The sequence below is a fragment of the Talpa europaea genome (genome assembly GCF_964194135.1).
Source record: "Talpa europaea genome assembly, chromosome: 1".
NCBI lineage: Eukaryota > Metazoa > Chordata > Mammalia > Eulipotyphla > Talpidae > Talpa > Talpa europaea.
This window is the reverse complement of record NC_140073.1, coordinates 84,041,272-84,058,048: the sequence shown is the minus strand read 5'-3', so window position 1 is coordinate 84,058,048 and position 16,777 is coordinate 84,041,272. Positions and strand designations below refer to the sequence as shown.

The following is a 16,777-nucleotide window of genomic DNA, read 5'->3' as shown; positions in this document are numbered from 1 at the left end:
GCTGCTGAGGGAAGCAGGAGAGATCTGCTACACCATGTGGGTCAACTCCCTGGCTGAGCATAAAAAGTGTGCTGCAGTGGCTGGTGATAGCTTCCTAGTGCTGAGACTTAACCCCTTGCGCCACCAGGGAGGCCCGAGAAGAAAATTTCTTTTGGGGGGAGGAGTTATGGGAGAAAATAATGAACCAGTTAAGCAGTCAGAGAAACTCACACGGGTCACACAAAGAGAGAAAATGAAATTCTGAAGCTTAAGAAAGAGAAAAAGCCCAGAATAGAAAAATGGAACAGAAGTGTTTAGATAAAGATCATTACTGAAACCATGAAACTGGATAATTGCCCCAAATAGAAATTTAGAATTTTTTTTAAGATTAATTCATTTACGCATATGAGAGTTGGGGCACAGGCCAGAGATGTGGGGGGGGTGAGAGGACCCACCAGAGACAGAGTGGGGAACAGAACAGGCAGATCGACAGAAGTACCCTGCTGAGGGGAGCAGAGGGCGAGTCAGGAGAGGTCTGCTGTGCCATGTGGGTTGCTACCTGGCCAAGCAGGGGGATCAAACTCATACTGCAGAGGCTGCAGACAGCTTCATAGGTTGCCAACCCCTTGCACCACCATGGAGGCCCAAGAATTATGTTTTTGAGAGATAGAAGAGCCAGAAAAAAGAGACAAATCAACAATTCTAGTGTCTCAGCAGCCAACTGGAGATAGAATTCTCAGGTGTAGATGTTAATAAATGTAAAATATGGAGAAATTTTGAGGACTTGGTTGAGAAGAAATCGGAGATTAAGAAATTAGAGGAAAGGTTTACATGTGTACATAATTATACAGTAAACATACACCATATATTAAGTTCTCCAGTTCTTAAACCTTTCTCCTCACCATGGAATCAGGATTTAATTATATGAATATTACATAAATATTAAGGGATCTGTCCTATCATGTGAGAGAACAGAGAGAAGTAACAGAATAAGACACATCACTTATATGTATTTAAAAAAACCGAAAAGCTGTGAATCCCAATGAAGAACTGGAATGTGACTTTATGATTGAAGATTTTACTTTGTCATACATTAGAATTGGTAGTAGGAGTATAGATTTGCTTTAAAATGCTTATTAGTTTAAAATTATTAAAATATTTGCTGAGATATTTGTTTGTAGTGTATGTGTTATAAAGTGTGTTTTTTTTTTCTTTTAAAAAGGTAGGATTAAGCAATGTGTAGAATGAGAAGAGCAGAGGACTCATCCTTAATTGTTTGAAAATGTTGGAGTTTGACAGTAGAATTCATGCTTTTTCCTATCACTGTCATAAAAATAATTCAAATTTAATTTCATCTCAAATAAATAGTGGAAATAAATTATGCATTTAAGAAAATTTTCAGAATTATTTTCCTAGAATGTTATAGTGACTTTGCAAACATAATCACAGAGTAAGTCATACAGATAGATGGTGAATCTCCATCAGTTAAGATTAATAATACAATCAGAGCTAAAATGTAACTATGTACCTGGTACACTTAGAAAAGGTTTGAATGTATTAACTAATTCTACATGATTCTACATAATCACTGCACAGATTATTATTACCATTTTACACATGGAGGACTAAGACAAGTGATGATATTTGCCCATGGTCCCACTACTAGAATTGGCACAAATAGTCTCTGAATCCAAAAAATCTGACAGCCTACACCCTTACAGGCTGAGCTAAGAAAAGTATAGAAACTAAAATGATTATCTCCTGCACACTGTTCCCCCAGATGCTTCCTCTAGTCAGTACATAATCTTGGTAATGTTGCTGCCCTCCTAGGCTGGCTATGACCAACCTTTCTGGATGCATCACTGCTATTATATAAATCTATACCTTAGTCATAGTAAAGGTGCTGTTTCCTTTTGATATGTCAAATCCAGATACCTAAAAAACTGTTTATAATTGAATACAATGTAACTTATATGGATGTACACAGAGAGATTCTTGAAAATATTAGTTGGAGCCCATTATAAAATTCTGCAACAGATGGTTCATTTACTATCAGCAAACAGAAGATCTGCTGTATCACCTCATGGTTTCAAGTTAAATAATATTCCCCTTAATATGAAGATTTCAACTTGTCAAAAAGAAATCTTCTCTCAAAGGAAGAGAAAGAAGAGAATTTTGAAAGCAATTCAATAGGAATCTAAATGATAGAGGACTATGCTAGTTGGGGGACAACCTGGTCACTCTGCCCTAGTTTCACAAACAGCTGTAGATGAGATGAAAGCACAGTGTTAGTACTCTGAGTGACTGGAAGAGAGGAATTTTTAATTGCCACTGCAGATTGTGTTTGTTGTCTTTTTAAATACCACCATTTTCCTCTTTTTTACTCATAATTTTTATTTAAAAAATATTTATGTATACAAGAACTGGGGTACAGGCCAGATGTGTGGAGGGTGAGAAGATTCAACAGAGACAGAGTGGGGACCAGAACAGGCAGAGTGACTGAAATACACTGCTGAGGGGAGCAGGAAAGGAAACAGGAGTGGTCTGTTGCACCATGTGAGTAGCTCCCTGGCCAGGGATCGAACTTGTGCTGCGGATGCTGTGGATACCTTCACCGTGCTGTGCTGAACCCCTTGCTCCACCAGGGAGACCCTACTCATATTTTTTTAAAAAAGAAAAATATTAGAAAGTTATCTCAAGAAACATTTCTATCTGTAACGTTTAAGTGTTTCTCTCAATATACTTTTTCTAATTGCCATAATGTATTTTGATTTCTCCTGTACTTTCTCTACCATTTTACATTTAGCCCACTTTAATTTGAGTTGTTTATTCTTTTTCTTTGTAAGTCATTCACTGTTGATGAAGTAGGTGAAGAGGAATTACATCTCTTGTTTAGGGCTTTTGTTTTCCTTAATAGTGGTGTTCCAAGGATTAAGTAGCCACTTCAAATTCTACCTCTATTTATTTTCTTGTATCTTTATTTTGCATCTATTATTGTTGCAGTGAAGATACTTTATCTGTATGTAAGAAAGTATGTATATAAGAAACCAGAAAGATTAATGCAATTACAAGAAAAATATTTAGCTAAAGTTTTAAAGTCATTTCTGGCAATAGAAAATGTAATTTCCTCAGCTTTAATGCACAAAGATTTACCTGTTTCTCAAGTCTATTAATAAGTATTTTTCTGCCACTAAACTAGTGACATGCAAAAGTTTTAAAATAATGCTACCCATCATAAAAATGTAGGCAATTATCTTCCTTGAAAAGCAACAGATTTTACCATTTTTAGGTATGTAAACCCAAGTAAAGCTGGCAAAATAAATGAACTGTAAAAAAGAATAAATAAATTGTGGAATCTTAACTTTTTTATCTCTTTAGAAATATGGATATATTTTATTGGGGATCATTTTATTCACTTTAAAATGTCCCTCCAAAAAAATGTTAAGATCATCCTTCAATGTAGAATCGATAACAAAAGAGAACACTTTTCATTACTTTCACATTTCAAGTCTTACCAAACCTTACTCATTCACTTTCCTGACCATTCTAATTATGCTTCACGTCTGCAAAGGTGAGAGGGTAGATAGTTGGGGATTCTCTAATGCTAGTCAACTGAGTGATATTATCTTCTTAGTTAACTGAGATCAATAACTGAATTTCTCTCTTTCTCTCTATCATGCTATTTTTATTTTACATTTTAACAACATCTAACCTTTTTTTGTTCCCCACTAAAAATGATAGAATTAGCTTTGTTTTATTTTACCTTTCCTAGAAAGCTAGTTCTATTCTCCATTTTCAATTGATTTCTTGACAGTCTGGGAACTTAGGGAAACTCATTCTTGATACATCAGTTTACTATGTTTTTTTAAAAAGATTTATTTATTTATACAAGCACTGGGGTATAGGTCAGGGGTGCCAAAGGGTGAGAGAATTCACCAGAGACAGAGCAGTGAACAGAACAGGCAGAAGGACCAAAGTACACTGCTGAGGGGAGCAGCAGGCAAGACAGGAGAGGTCTGCCTCGCCGTGTGGGAATCTACCTGGCCAGCCGGGAATCAAACTGGTGCTGCAGAGGCTGTGGACAGCTTCACAGTGCTGTGTTCAACCCACTGTGCCACCGGGAAGGCCCATGTTGTTGTTAAAACAGTTTAAAGAATTCATCTTTTCGGGCCTCCCCGGTGGCGTAGCGGTTGAGCGCTGGGTTGCGAAGCTGCCCGCGGCCTCCCTCTGCAGCGCCGGTTCGATCCCCGGCTGCTCCCCGGCCACCAGAGGAGGGTCCCACATGGCGCGCAGACCTCTCCTGCCGTCCGCTGCTCCCCTCAGCAGTGTACTTCGGTCCTTCTGCCTGCTCTGCTCCCCGCTCTGGCTCTGGTGAATTCTCTCACCCTCCCGCGCTTCTGACTGTACCCAGTGCTTGTATAAACAAAACAAACAAACAAATAAATAAAAGCATGCCTCTATAAAAAAAAAAAAGAATTCACCTTTTCATTGTGTGTTGGTTGCCACAGAGCAAGGAAAGAAAACATTCAATGACACTCCATTGGATTTGCTCTTATGTTCATTTACCATTAGACTTCTAAATCATCTTACTAGACTAAAAGTTATGGTGATTTATTACGAAAAAATAGCAAAATGAAATAAAATAGGATTTAGTAAGTGTTTCTATACTAAAGACTTTATGTGTATTTAATTCAAATAAAACAACTAATATCCATAGATCTTATGTTGATGACATGCTCACTCAAGCTTATTAAAATAAGTCCAAGATCATGCTTTATGTTGATTTGGAAGTGACTGCTGTATGATAATTGAACACTGGGAAATTTGATTGTCTCTATTTTGTTATATTTTATGTTCTAATAGTCAGTTCAGTCTGCATGATTACATCTGAGTAAAACAAAAACAATTTTAAGAAACTAAAATGGGGGCCTCCCCAGTGGTGCAGCATTTGAGCACTGGGCTGTGAAGCTGCCCGCCACCTCTGCAGCTCAGGTTCAATCCCCGGCCACCGGCGAGGGTCCCACATGGCGCGCAGACCTCTCCTGCCACGCCCACTGCTCCCCTCAGCACTGTATTTGTCAGTCTGCATGTTCTGTTCCCCGCTCTGGCTCTGGTGAATTCTTTTACCCTCCCGCACTTCTGACTATACCCAGTGCTTGTATAAATAAATAAATAAACCTTAAAAAATAGAAACTAAAGTGGACATAAAAAGAATAACGCAATTACTTTCAAGCATAAATTATATGTATATAATTATTCAGAAAATGAGCTCTGACCACTTTACCTGTGGTGAAACTGAGTTATCTTTTAGTCTAGACTTCAATGGAACCAGGGTGACTGGGATGCAAAGGCACGCATTACTGCCTAAAATAATGTTACTACTCCCCACATCTCACAGATTAAGTAGTGACAAATTTTGACCAGAATCCTGGCTTCTCAATTTTTGTCCAATGACAAGTCTATGAAAATACACTATTCAAATAAAATAATTTCCTTTTATTATCTTTTTTATTTTGCCAATAGGAAGACCCACCTGCAGCTGTGCACTGGGGTTCACTGGACCAAACTGTGGTCAAACAGTCTGTGAAGAATATTGTCAAAATGGAGGGACCTGCAGTGTGACTCCTGGAAACCAGCCTTACTGTCACTGCCAGCCTGAACACACTGGGGACAGATGTCAGTACTGTAAGTGAAAGTAACAGCTGTAGTCTGACAGCATATTTTGATATTCATATTAGTTTTCCATGTTCCCTCCATTATCTCAATTTCAGCCATTCTGTCTTTTTGAGGTTCAGATTCTTTAACCCCAATGAACACCCCAAAACAATTCTTTACACTGTTCCTCAGATTCTTAGATTCCTAAGATTCATAGATTCCTAAGATTCTCTTATTTTAAAGATTCTGTTTCTTCCTTACTCATCTTAGATTCCATTATTGATCATTGTACTCATTCCTTTGTATATACTCCAAATCCCTTGCCCCTTTTATCCTTTTATTATACTTTCCAGGAAAACCATAACCATGGCTAAATCCAATTATCCCTCTGTCCTCAATTGGCACCCAAGTGCCTTCACACAACTGAAGAAAAACACAACGTCATTTGAATTTTAATCACTAATCTCAAATGGGTACTACTTTCTACTTTACATCACTAATCCACTGGTTGACCTACATGTCTCTGACAGATCTTCTCATTTCTTCTCACACCTCCAATATCTACAACTCAACTTATTCTTAAATGAGGAATTGACTCCTATTTCATTGACAAAAAATAGAAGCTGTCTAAAGAGAACTGTTAGAAGCTCCCACCACCATCTCCCCAAAGCTACCCCTATCCTATGTTCAAACATCCTATGTTCCCTCTTATTGCTAGGAAACCACCCTTCATGTAATACTGCGCTCTCTACCCATACATTGAATCTCTCTTAACTACCTATGCACATATTTCTTACATTGATTCCTCTTTCTCCTGCCTTACCAATATTTTACTCTCTGCCTAGTGCTTTTTTGAAAACCCTCTCCTTGTGTGCAAATCCCTTTCTAGCTACAACTTTATTTCCCAGCTTGTTTTTCAAAAACTAGCATTGATTTCAAGAGTTATCATACACCACAATTCTCTTTACTTCTCTTTTGACTCTACCTCTGAAAGGTTTATTTTTCTTTCTTCTGAAACACCTGTATTAAGTCAATTCATTTATTTTAATGCCTTCCATGTTACCATAAGCATTGGCAAAGTCTCATTTATGACTTCACCTCTACCATCAATAACTAAGCACTCCCTTCCTAAAACACATTCGACATTTGTCTTAGTGTTTACCACTATTTTCATATCTGTTTACATTCTGTTTCATATTACTGAGACCCACTGCTGAGATAATTTCACCCAATTCCTGGATTTTATTACCATCCAAATGCAATTGATTCTAAATATATAACTAGTTAAATATATCTCCTGAATTTCCAATTTTTTTACCTAGTTTTCTATTGTATGACTTGATTTGGTTCTAAATTAACTTTTCTCACCCCAAAACTCTTCTACCATTGCTTTTCCTCTCTCTATAAAGGAAAACACTCCTCATTCAGGTCTAAAAATTGTGGAATCATTTTGATCCCGCTCTTTCTTTTATGTTCCAACTTCATTTGTACTTTTGCCTTTAAAATGTACCCGCCCTTGTTATAGCATCAAATGAGTTCATGCTTATCAGGAACAATATATTGAATATATAGTATCCCATAAAATGCACAGCCTCATTACTATCCAAACTGTTTTTGCAGCCCCTCTTATATTCTAGAAAAATCACACTGATCAAAGTTATTTATATCACTGAATTTCCCAACTATTACATTACTCTCTTCCCCTGAAATGCACTTTCTTTGTATTCCTCCACACTTTCTATCTCTCCATGTGCAATTCCATCTCTGTTCCTGTCCAGCTTTAACAGTCTCCTTTTTGAAATTGTTCACATTCAACTTCAGCTGGAACTAATCTGTTTCTCTACTGACACTTCAAGTGATTTCTTTTTCATTTCTTTCTTACTCTACTCACTCTTACCAAGTGTGACTGTTAATTACATGAATTCCTTCTACTTAATAGGATAACCTCTTTCAGACTACTCCTAATAATCACATTTATTGAATATAAACAAATGAACAATCAGAGCCTCCCTAGTGGTGCAAGTGGTTAAGTCTCAGCACTATGAAACTATCTGCAGTCACTGCAGCATCAGTTCGATCCCCGGCCAGGGAGCTGACCCACATGGGGCAACAGACCTCTCCTGTCTCACCTGCTGCTCCCCTCAGCAGTGCATTTCAGTAGATCTGCCTGTTCTGCTCCCCACTGCTCTGATGAATCCTCTCACCCCCAGCATCTCTGGCCTGCACCCCTGTGTTTGTATGCATAAATAAATAAATCTTTAAAAAAATGAACAATCATAGATAAATAAATAAAAATAGTTTGGAGGCAAGTTAATAAAAGAACAATCAATTTAATGGAAAAAGCAATGTTTAATTAGGGTACAACCATCTGGTATTTGTGTATAACTATTCATCAGTTCCCAATGGTTTCATTGTCATAGAATATCAGACATTTTTTTCCTTTCATTTTTAGTATTTTTTAACATCAGAAACCACTATTATTTATACTTTTTTTGGAATTATATTTTAAATATACTATATAGCCATCATTAGAGCAATTTGGATTCTTAAAAAGAATAAATTCAGTTAGCCTATATTTTATTTTTTTTTTTTATTTTTTTTTTTTTTTAAATTTTCTAGAGGCATGTCTTATTTTATTTATCTATTTGTTTGTTTGTTTGTTTGGTTTATACATGCACTGGGTACAGTCAGAAGCCGGGGGGGTGAGAGAATTCACCAGAGGCAGAGCGGGGAGCAGAGCAGGCAGAAGGACCGAAGTACACTGCTGAGGGGAGCAGCGGGCGGCAGGAGAGGTCTGCACGCCATGTGGGACCCTCCTCCGGTGGCCGGGGAGCAGCCGGGGATCGAGCCGGCGCCGCAGAGGCCGCGGGCAGCTTCGCAACCCAGCGCTCAACCGCTGCGCCACCTGGGAGGCCCTAGCCTATATTTTAATTGGCACCTTAATAGAATCACAGTCTGAGGTAGCCCAATGCATTATAAAAGGCTGCATTATAATTTTATTATCACTATTAGCAGTCATAGCACTTCCCACATTTTACTGCAAAGCACTTATTAAAATTAACCAATTAATCCTTAGACAGAGGTTAAATAACTTGCTCAAGGTCCCGAAGTAGTAATATTATAGTCAGAATTGGAACCCAGGAGTTGTTGATCAAGATGTCAACAAATGTTTCTGCAGTATGGTGATGCTGTTCTTTGGCAGCAAAATAAGTCTGTGGACAGTGTCATTAAAATGATAAATCCAACAACTGACAAAAGCATAATAAATTTAGTATCTATTAGATGTGAGTCGGCAAGGTTCAGTGGACCCGATGTTCTGTCAAAATTGTATCTTGCATATACAAAGTCTTCTCTCTATAAATGAAGGAATGACAGAATGGTTCATTACAGTGCCTAATTAAACGTCCATTAGTGGGAGGTAAAACATCAGTTCTTAGTTGTGCTGAGTAAAAACATTTCACAACTCTAATGGCAATATAAAATCCTCAGATTTGAAATGCAAATTAAATTTAACAGCAGTGGCCAAGGGAGAAGAGATAGGGATAAGTATAGCAAAAGCAAAATTAAGTGTCCTTTGAATAAGGTGTTTAAGAACAACTACAACTCCGTTTCATGTTATTTCAGAACAAAGATTTTATGATATTCTGGAGTAAATTAAAAAAAAGACATTTTAAATTTAAACCTGAATATTAAATATGAGGTCAACAGTAACTGAGGTCATTTGTAATTAAGGGGTAATAACATTAGTGTAAAAAGGCTAATTGTGACCAATTCAATCTGGTCTAAGAGCCAAGTATTAAAATAAAATAGCAATCTGTCTGTCCTCTCATTGATGCTTTCTGAGTCCTCTAGTCTTCTGCTTGGGAACCATTATTATTTTTGTCCTCCATGTCTTATTTCCTTTGTCTCAATTTACTAGCTCCTCTTTTCCCATCGATGGGATGACCACAAAGTACTTTTTTTTTGGTACTTTTCACTCAACATTAATATCATTAAATTTCTTGACTCCCCGTCCCACCAGTACATGAAACAGGTCATGGTATTTTACAAACTCATCAATCTTGGAAGTTAACTCAGTGCCTGAACTCCATAGATAGTATTAGACATATGAATGAATGTAAACAAGGTAGTGATATCTTGTTTCCAGACTGTAGGGTCCACTTCTTCTCTTTTTGTATTATTTTATATTGAGGTAATGTTGGTCTCCATCACTGTTTGTAAAACTGTTAACTAGTTTTACAACTGCCTCTCATATTATTTTTTAATATTCTTTCTCAAAGTAAAAAAAAGGCTAAATACCTGTCTATGGTACTAATGAAATAAAAAATATAATAGGTGAAATCATTCAAAATGTGGCATGATTAATGGGAGAAACACAAGAGTATTGGGAGATCAGTTGTTTTAAAATCAATTAGAAGAATAGGTTCACACCTCTTCAGATTTATGTTACCACACCACACCCACCACCAAAGTACTCATAGTCTTCCACCTGAAGTTCATTGGGCCCCTTCTTGCCTTTTATCCAGACTCCCAACTTTTCCTATAGTAACCTCAATTCTATAGTTAGATTGCTAGAATTTGGCTTTATTTAGTTTTGTCTGTTCCCTTGTTTTGTTTCTCTATATTCCACATGAGTGAGATTATCCAGTATTTGTCTTTCTCCTTCTGACATACTTCACTTAGCATCCATCCGTGATGTTTTAACATCCATCCATGATGTTATAAGTGGCAATGTTTCATCTTTTTTTAAATAACTGAATAATATTTCATTGTGTGTATGTACCACATCTTCTTGATCTACTCACCTGTCATTGGGCTCTTGGGTTATTTTGATAACTTGATGATTATAAGTATTGCTGTTTAAAAAGCATATATACAGGGCCTCCCCGGTGGCGCAGCGGTTGAGCGCTGGGTTGCAAAGCTGCCCACAGCCTCTGCAACGCCGGTTCGATCCCCAGCTGCTCCCCAGCCACTGGAGGAGGGTCCCGCATGGCGTGCAGACCTCTCCTGCCGCCCGCTGCTCCCCTCAGCAGTGTACTTCGGTCCTTCTGCCTGTTCTGCTCCCCGCTCTGGCTCTGGTGAATTCTCTCACCCTCCCGCGCTTCTGACTGTACCCAGTGCTTGTATAAATAAATAAAAATAAATCTTTAAAAAAAATAAAATAGAAAGCATATACACACACACACATCCCTTTGTATCATTAGTGTTTTTATAGTCTTTAGGTGGATACCTAGAAGTGGAATTCCTGGATAATATGGCAGATCTATTTTTAATATTTTAAGAAACCTCCATACTATTTTCCATAGGGACTAAAGCAGTTCCTATTCTCACCAACATTGTAGGAGGATTCTTTGTTCACCACACCCTCACCAGCACTTGTTTCTTTTTTGATATGGACTATTCTCACAGGTGTGAGCTAGTATCTGATTTTGATTTTGATATGTATTTCCCTAGTGATAAGTGATGACAAGCATTTTTTTCATGTGCCTATTGGCCCTCTGGAGGTTTTCTTTGGAGATGTGTCTTTAGCTCTTCTGTTCATTTTTGATTAAGTTGTTTTCATTGAGTTATTTGAGTTCCTTATAGATCTTGGATACTACCCCTTCTCAAATGTATAAAGTACAAATATTTTCTCCTATCTGGTAAGGTGCCTTTTCATTTTAATGATAGGTTTTTTTTGTTTGTTTGTTTGTTTTTTTGCTGCACAGAATCTTTTCAGTTTGATGTAATCTCATTTGTTTTTGTTTGCTTTTGTTCCCTCTTGCCTTTGTCAAGGCCCAAAAGATATTGCTAAAGTCAATGTCTTAGAATACTTTACCTGTGTTTTTTGCCAATTATTTTACCATTTAGCGTCTTACATGCATGTCTTCAATCTATTTCAAGTTAACTTTAGTGTAAAGTATGCGATGGTGGTTTAGTTTCATTCTTTTGCATTTGGCTGTCTTGTTTTCTCAGCACTATTATATACTATCGTCTGTCATTGATTAACTATCCATATAAGTGTTGCTTTTTCTCTTAGTTCCAGTTGTTTTCTTTACTCTACCAAGTTCTCACTCAAAAGCAAGGACTAGAGTTCTGGACCCCCTGTATTTACTGTCTCGTTAAGACCTGTAAACTATAAGAAACTGTGTTTTCACAAAAAAATATATTGTTTAAAAAATATATATTGTAAAAATAGAATTAGATTTGATTTAATGTTTGTGAAAGAAAATAAGTTTCTTTTCTCATGTGATCATGATAGAAAATAATGGGTTAAGGGCATGATAATGAAATAATTTTATTATTTTACTCTAGAGGATACTATCAGTTATAAAAATGATATTGAAGAAACTTTTGACACAATAGTAAAACTAGAATTACTAAAATCAGATTTTGGCTTTAATGCTAGGCTGTCATTTAAAAGACATATAAATATAAAAGGGAAAAGATTGAGGGGGAAAATGAAAAGTAAATAAATGAGTTAAATGAGTTAAATGTTTCCTAACAGAAAATATGTCACATGTGAGTGAAAATGTTTATTTTGATTATCAAAAGAAATATATTCAACTGTTATGTATAATGGGTATCATTTATTGTTCTAGGTGTTAGGTATATACATCAATATAAAAATTCCGCGATGACAGTTGACCTACATAATTTTTGGTGTTTAAAAAGCTAAATGGGATATCTTTCAAAATAAAAGGTAGACAAGCTGAAATTTAGAATTATATAATAAAAAAGGATTAGTAAAGATTAAAAATAAACTTTAGTTGATGCTATATACAAGCACAATATTAAGTTTTCATATATGATTCAATTTCAAATTCCAACAACATATCTATAAAGTAACTGAATAAATTTTGCATCTCTATGTCATGTAACTTTCCTTGTAATTATTTTTTTTATTTTTTTATTTTTATTTCTAATAGATTACACAAGTATTTGTTAAATAGCCAGAAATAAAAAAAAAAACACACTTGGAATCTGTGTAGTTATATTTATTAATTTTATTTAGTATTACTGAAAAAAAATCTTTGCAAATATTACTCTTGCTAGCATCATAGCAATGTTTTTCCATGCTAGCTTCACTTGATTTCAAAACAACTGATCTCCCAATACGTTTGTTTCTCCCATTAATTATGCCACATTTTGATGATTTCACCTATTATTTTTTTATTGCATTAGTAACATAGACAGGTATTTATCCTTATTTTCACTTTGAGAAAGAATGAATATAAAAAAATAATATGAGAGGCAGTTGTAAAACTACTTAATTGAAGGTTGAAATTGCCTGTCACACAAGTGGTGGTTAATAATTATCTAATTGACCTGACCAGTTGGGAACTCTCAAAAAACAACAACAACAACAACAACAAGGTTTCCCATGAAAAAAGCCATTTGTGGCTGTTACTCTGACATACTTGGTGTTAAGTGAACTGAATGGATTCACTTGCCAAAAAGAAAAAAAAAAAACTTATCTACAAACAAATTACCTATTTGAAAACAAGTTAGCACATACATCATATATAGATAGATACAAATTAAGCAATAATATTTACTTGAGGTTTACTTTAAACAAGCAAATTGTTTCTCATAAAATGTCTCTAAATTGCAGTGATTTATGTAAGATTTGGAATGTCAACTGACATGCTTTTAAAAAAATATCATGAGTCAGGAATTTTTAAATGCTTTAAATGGAGAAAATAAGACTCCTATCTTGTTAATATGAAAACTTCATGTTTAATTAAATATTTCATCTTTATAAACTTGCATAATTCTGTTTTATATAAAAGATAGAAGCTGTTTTGATAGTTTAACAGACTGCTAGTAAAAATTATGTTATCTTTTGTATCGGTAAAAAAATGGTAGGAAAGCTAGTATCCGATCATCAACTCTCGAAGTTAAAAAAAAAAAAAAAAACTTCCCAAATCTATACTCATAGCTTCTAATCCCAGCATAAAAAGTTAAAAAAAAGGGAGGAGAGATTTATAATTTACTTCATGGTGATAGTACCAACAAAATAAAGAACAGATCTTTGTCAAAATCAGAACAGTAAATTCATAATTGCATTTGTTTGTTCAGTTACAATCTCATGAAGGCAAAAATATAATTATCATAGGTTTGATTTAGATAAATGCATGTATTTTAAATCTAATATATTTTCCAACAAATGAAATAACATAAAAAGAACAAAGTTGAATAAAAATGGGAATCCCAGAGATAACCAATAATTTTTCATAATATAGGTGCTTAAATGTGTGAAAATTAACCATGAGGAGAAAAAATCCATTTATTGGGGTTTTTCCCAAATAGCCAGCTACAAGTTAAGTTTTGTACACTCTGAAAAACAGAAAGTCACATGGTTCATGACAGCACAGAGATTAAGCTAAAGGTCAGGTAGTTAATCTTGCATTGTAAAGTCTGTAATCCCACCTGAAGATCTATCTCTAAATCCATGGTAATAATATGGTCTAATTTTCAACATGATGAAATGATTTGCACTTTATTCATTTTGAGGACTAAAAAAAATCTATATTGTAATGATTTTAGGACAAGCCTTCCTTGAAAATCAATTGATACAAATAGTTAGCATAGCTTCAGAAACAAACAAATTGGACCATGTAATGAAGGGCAACTCATTAAAATGACTACGTATTTGCAGTCTGAAGTTAAGAACTAAGGTCACTTCCCCAGTATCTTCCAGACAACAACTTGTATGTTCAGCTCCAGATTCCTGTGCTTCTTTTATTGAAAGGTAATAGGGACTTTCTGACCTTTTTAAGAATGTATTGCCGAGAATGAACAAAAACATAATATAATCATTAATATATGACATAATAATATATTATAAAATTATATTATATTATGTATATTATACATAGTATATATTATACATAAATTATGTATTTATTATACATAAATTATGTATATTATACATAATTTTATGTATATTTGTATACAAATTATGTATATTATACATAATTTCAGTGATTTTCTGGAACTTCATTGAATACACATTCTATTTTTGTGTGGGGTGTGACATACATCTGAAGAGGTGAGATCCTGTATTTCTGATTCTTATACAGTTTTGAAAAATCAGTATTACTATAAAAAATGAATATGCATTCTACATTTATTCTCCTGAAATTTGTCAAGCTAGATTTGAGGAAGAAATACGGGGGTTTAGAGGTAATGATATGGAATTAAAACATTCTTTCAGAATCATTCAGAGCTACATAAAGTAGAAACTTATGGACTAAGAATAGTATTCTTAGGTTTTCAAATTTGTATTTTCAATACAGGTGAAACTCAGTTACATGATTAATGGAAAAGAAAGACAGTATGACTTTGCTTTTCAGATTTGTGAATTTCAACTTTGGGAATCTTTAAGAAGAATCCTTTGTGAATTTTCAAGTCAAATGCAAATGTTTATTTTTAAAATTTTTACTCTAATAGATATTTTGAGTGTCTATCATTTTTAATATGTATTTTGGGTAATGTATACTTAGGTTATATATAATCTGTATAATGATAAATTTAGTAATGTTATAGTGCTTATAAATATGATTTCAGATGCTTTTTAAAAGTAATTTCTGAGGTGATCCATGAATTTATAATGAAATTTTTGTTTCAATCATATGAAAATAAGTAGATCAAACTTTTGAAGAAAATAGTTTCTTGAATAAGCATGCTCTTGTTAGGTCAGCTACTAAATGAAACATATTGGACACAGTTAAATTTACTAAATCTAGGTAACACCTATAACTGGGAATTTGGCTGGTCACATCTGTCATTCTCATTGCTGCTTAGAGTGTGTGGTAATTGATTCATTGATCCGGCAACTGAGTGTTTCATGAAGACATTAGATATCTGAAGTGACCCATTGGGACTTGATTTGTCTTTGTTCCCTATTTGCTTCTATTTCCCACCTTCCTCTTCCCAACATAACATACTCATATACATCCAACAAACATGATTTAGTTGCAGGAGTGGTAAAACTAATCTTGATCCCATCTGTACATAAACTAATAGTTACCTTTGGGGTTTCAAAATTTGAAAAATCAGCAGTGTGATTTTTGTTCTCTGAGGCCTTCTGAAGTTCTCTGCTTTCCAAGGAGCAGTGCTCATCCATTCATTCAACAAATATTATTAGAATAATATGTGCCAACCACTGAGGTTCTATTCAGTTTAGTCATGAATAGAACAGAAAACTGCTCTCATGGTACACTTTGGTATTTTTTTAAATAATCCACAAACATGTTAGCTCTCGGTGGTAAGAAATGAGATTGTGAAAAGCAGACAGGGTGAATTAAGAGCCAGACTACTACCTAAAGGGAGAGAAGAGTCACTTAACTCCCTCTATATTGGTTACTGTATCAGTTTCTTGTTTCAGTACCCTTTTGTCTACTGTGTGTACTAAAGAGCCATGACTTATATCCTTAAAGTTGAAATAAGTTATAAGGTTGTTTTAGAAGAATAATACTATTTATAAATAAAACATCTTAAATTATTGATTAATGATAGTAATGCAATGCATACTCCTAATCATGCAAAAGGTTAAACACTACTAATAAAATTCAAGTGATTTTCTGTGACCTTTGAATTATTCTGAGTCTTAGTAAAGTGGAGAGCTAATTGTTATATATTAATAATATATTTACCCTTAAATATCTGACCTAAAAGAAACTTGCACATTTGACCAGAGCAAATCTTTGATAACTTGCTACATTTTACTCTGATCACATGATCTTTTCTGAGTGACCTTCTCAGTAGTTTAGTGATCTCTGATTAAATAGTAATTACGTCTGTATGAGCTGCGTGTTTTCCTTATCACACCAGTGTAGGTACCTCTCTGTATATAGCTATACCAATACCAATGTATTGCTGTAGAAAGAGATATAGTATGTATTTTTCAAGGTAACATATTGAAGGAAAAGGAAGGTAAAGTGAGTTAAGTGTACCAGTAATCATACCTTTAACATTTAGGTTTGAAGTAAGTAACTTGGAAATAGAAAAAGGGTAAGATTGAATTATGGAAAGAAGAACAGAGACCAAAGGAAATTTATATATGTAGGAATACATGAGTTTGTCTAGAATGGCCTCATACTCTCCCATATGTTTCACTTCATATGTTGAAGTGGAACATTCTCTGACCTCTAGTTAG

General features: G+C 34.8%; 1 protein-coding gene across 1 annotated transcript in view; it reads left to right on the top strand.

Annotated features, from left to right (window-relative positions):
* The window catches only part of LRP1B (LDL receptor related protein 1B), a gene marked incomplete at its 3' end in the record, with an annotated part of 1,731,654 nt that overhangs the window by 1,661,527 nt on the left and 53,350 nt on the right, over nucleotides 1-16,777 (top strand). The window contains exon 84 of the mRNA XM_084254814.1: nucleotides 5,503-5,664. Within this exon, the coding sequence (XP_084110940.1) occupies nucleotides 5,503-5,664 (162 nt within the window). The remainder of the gene's footprint in view (nucleotides 1-5,502; nucleotides 5,665-16,777) is intronic.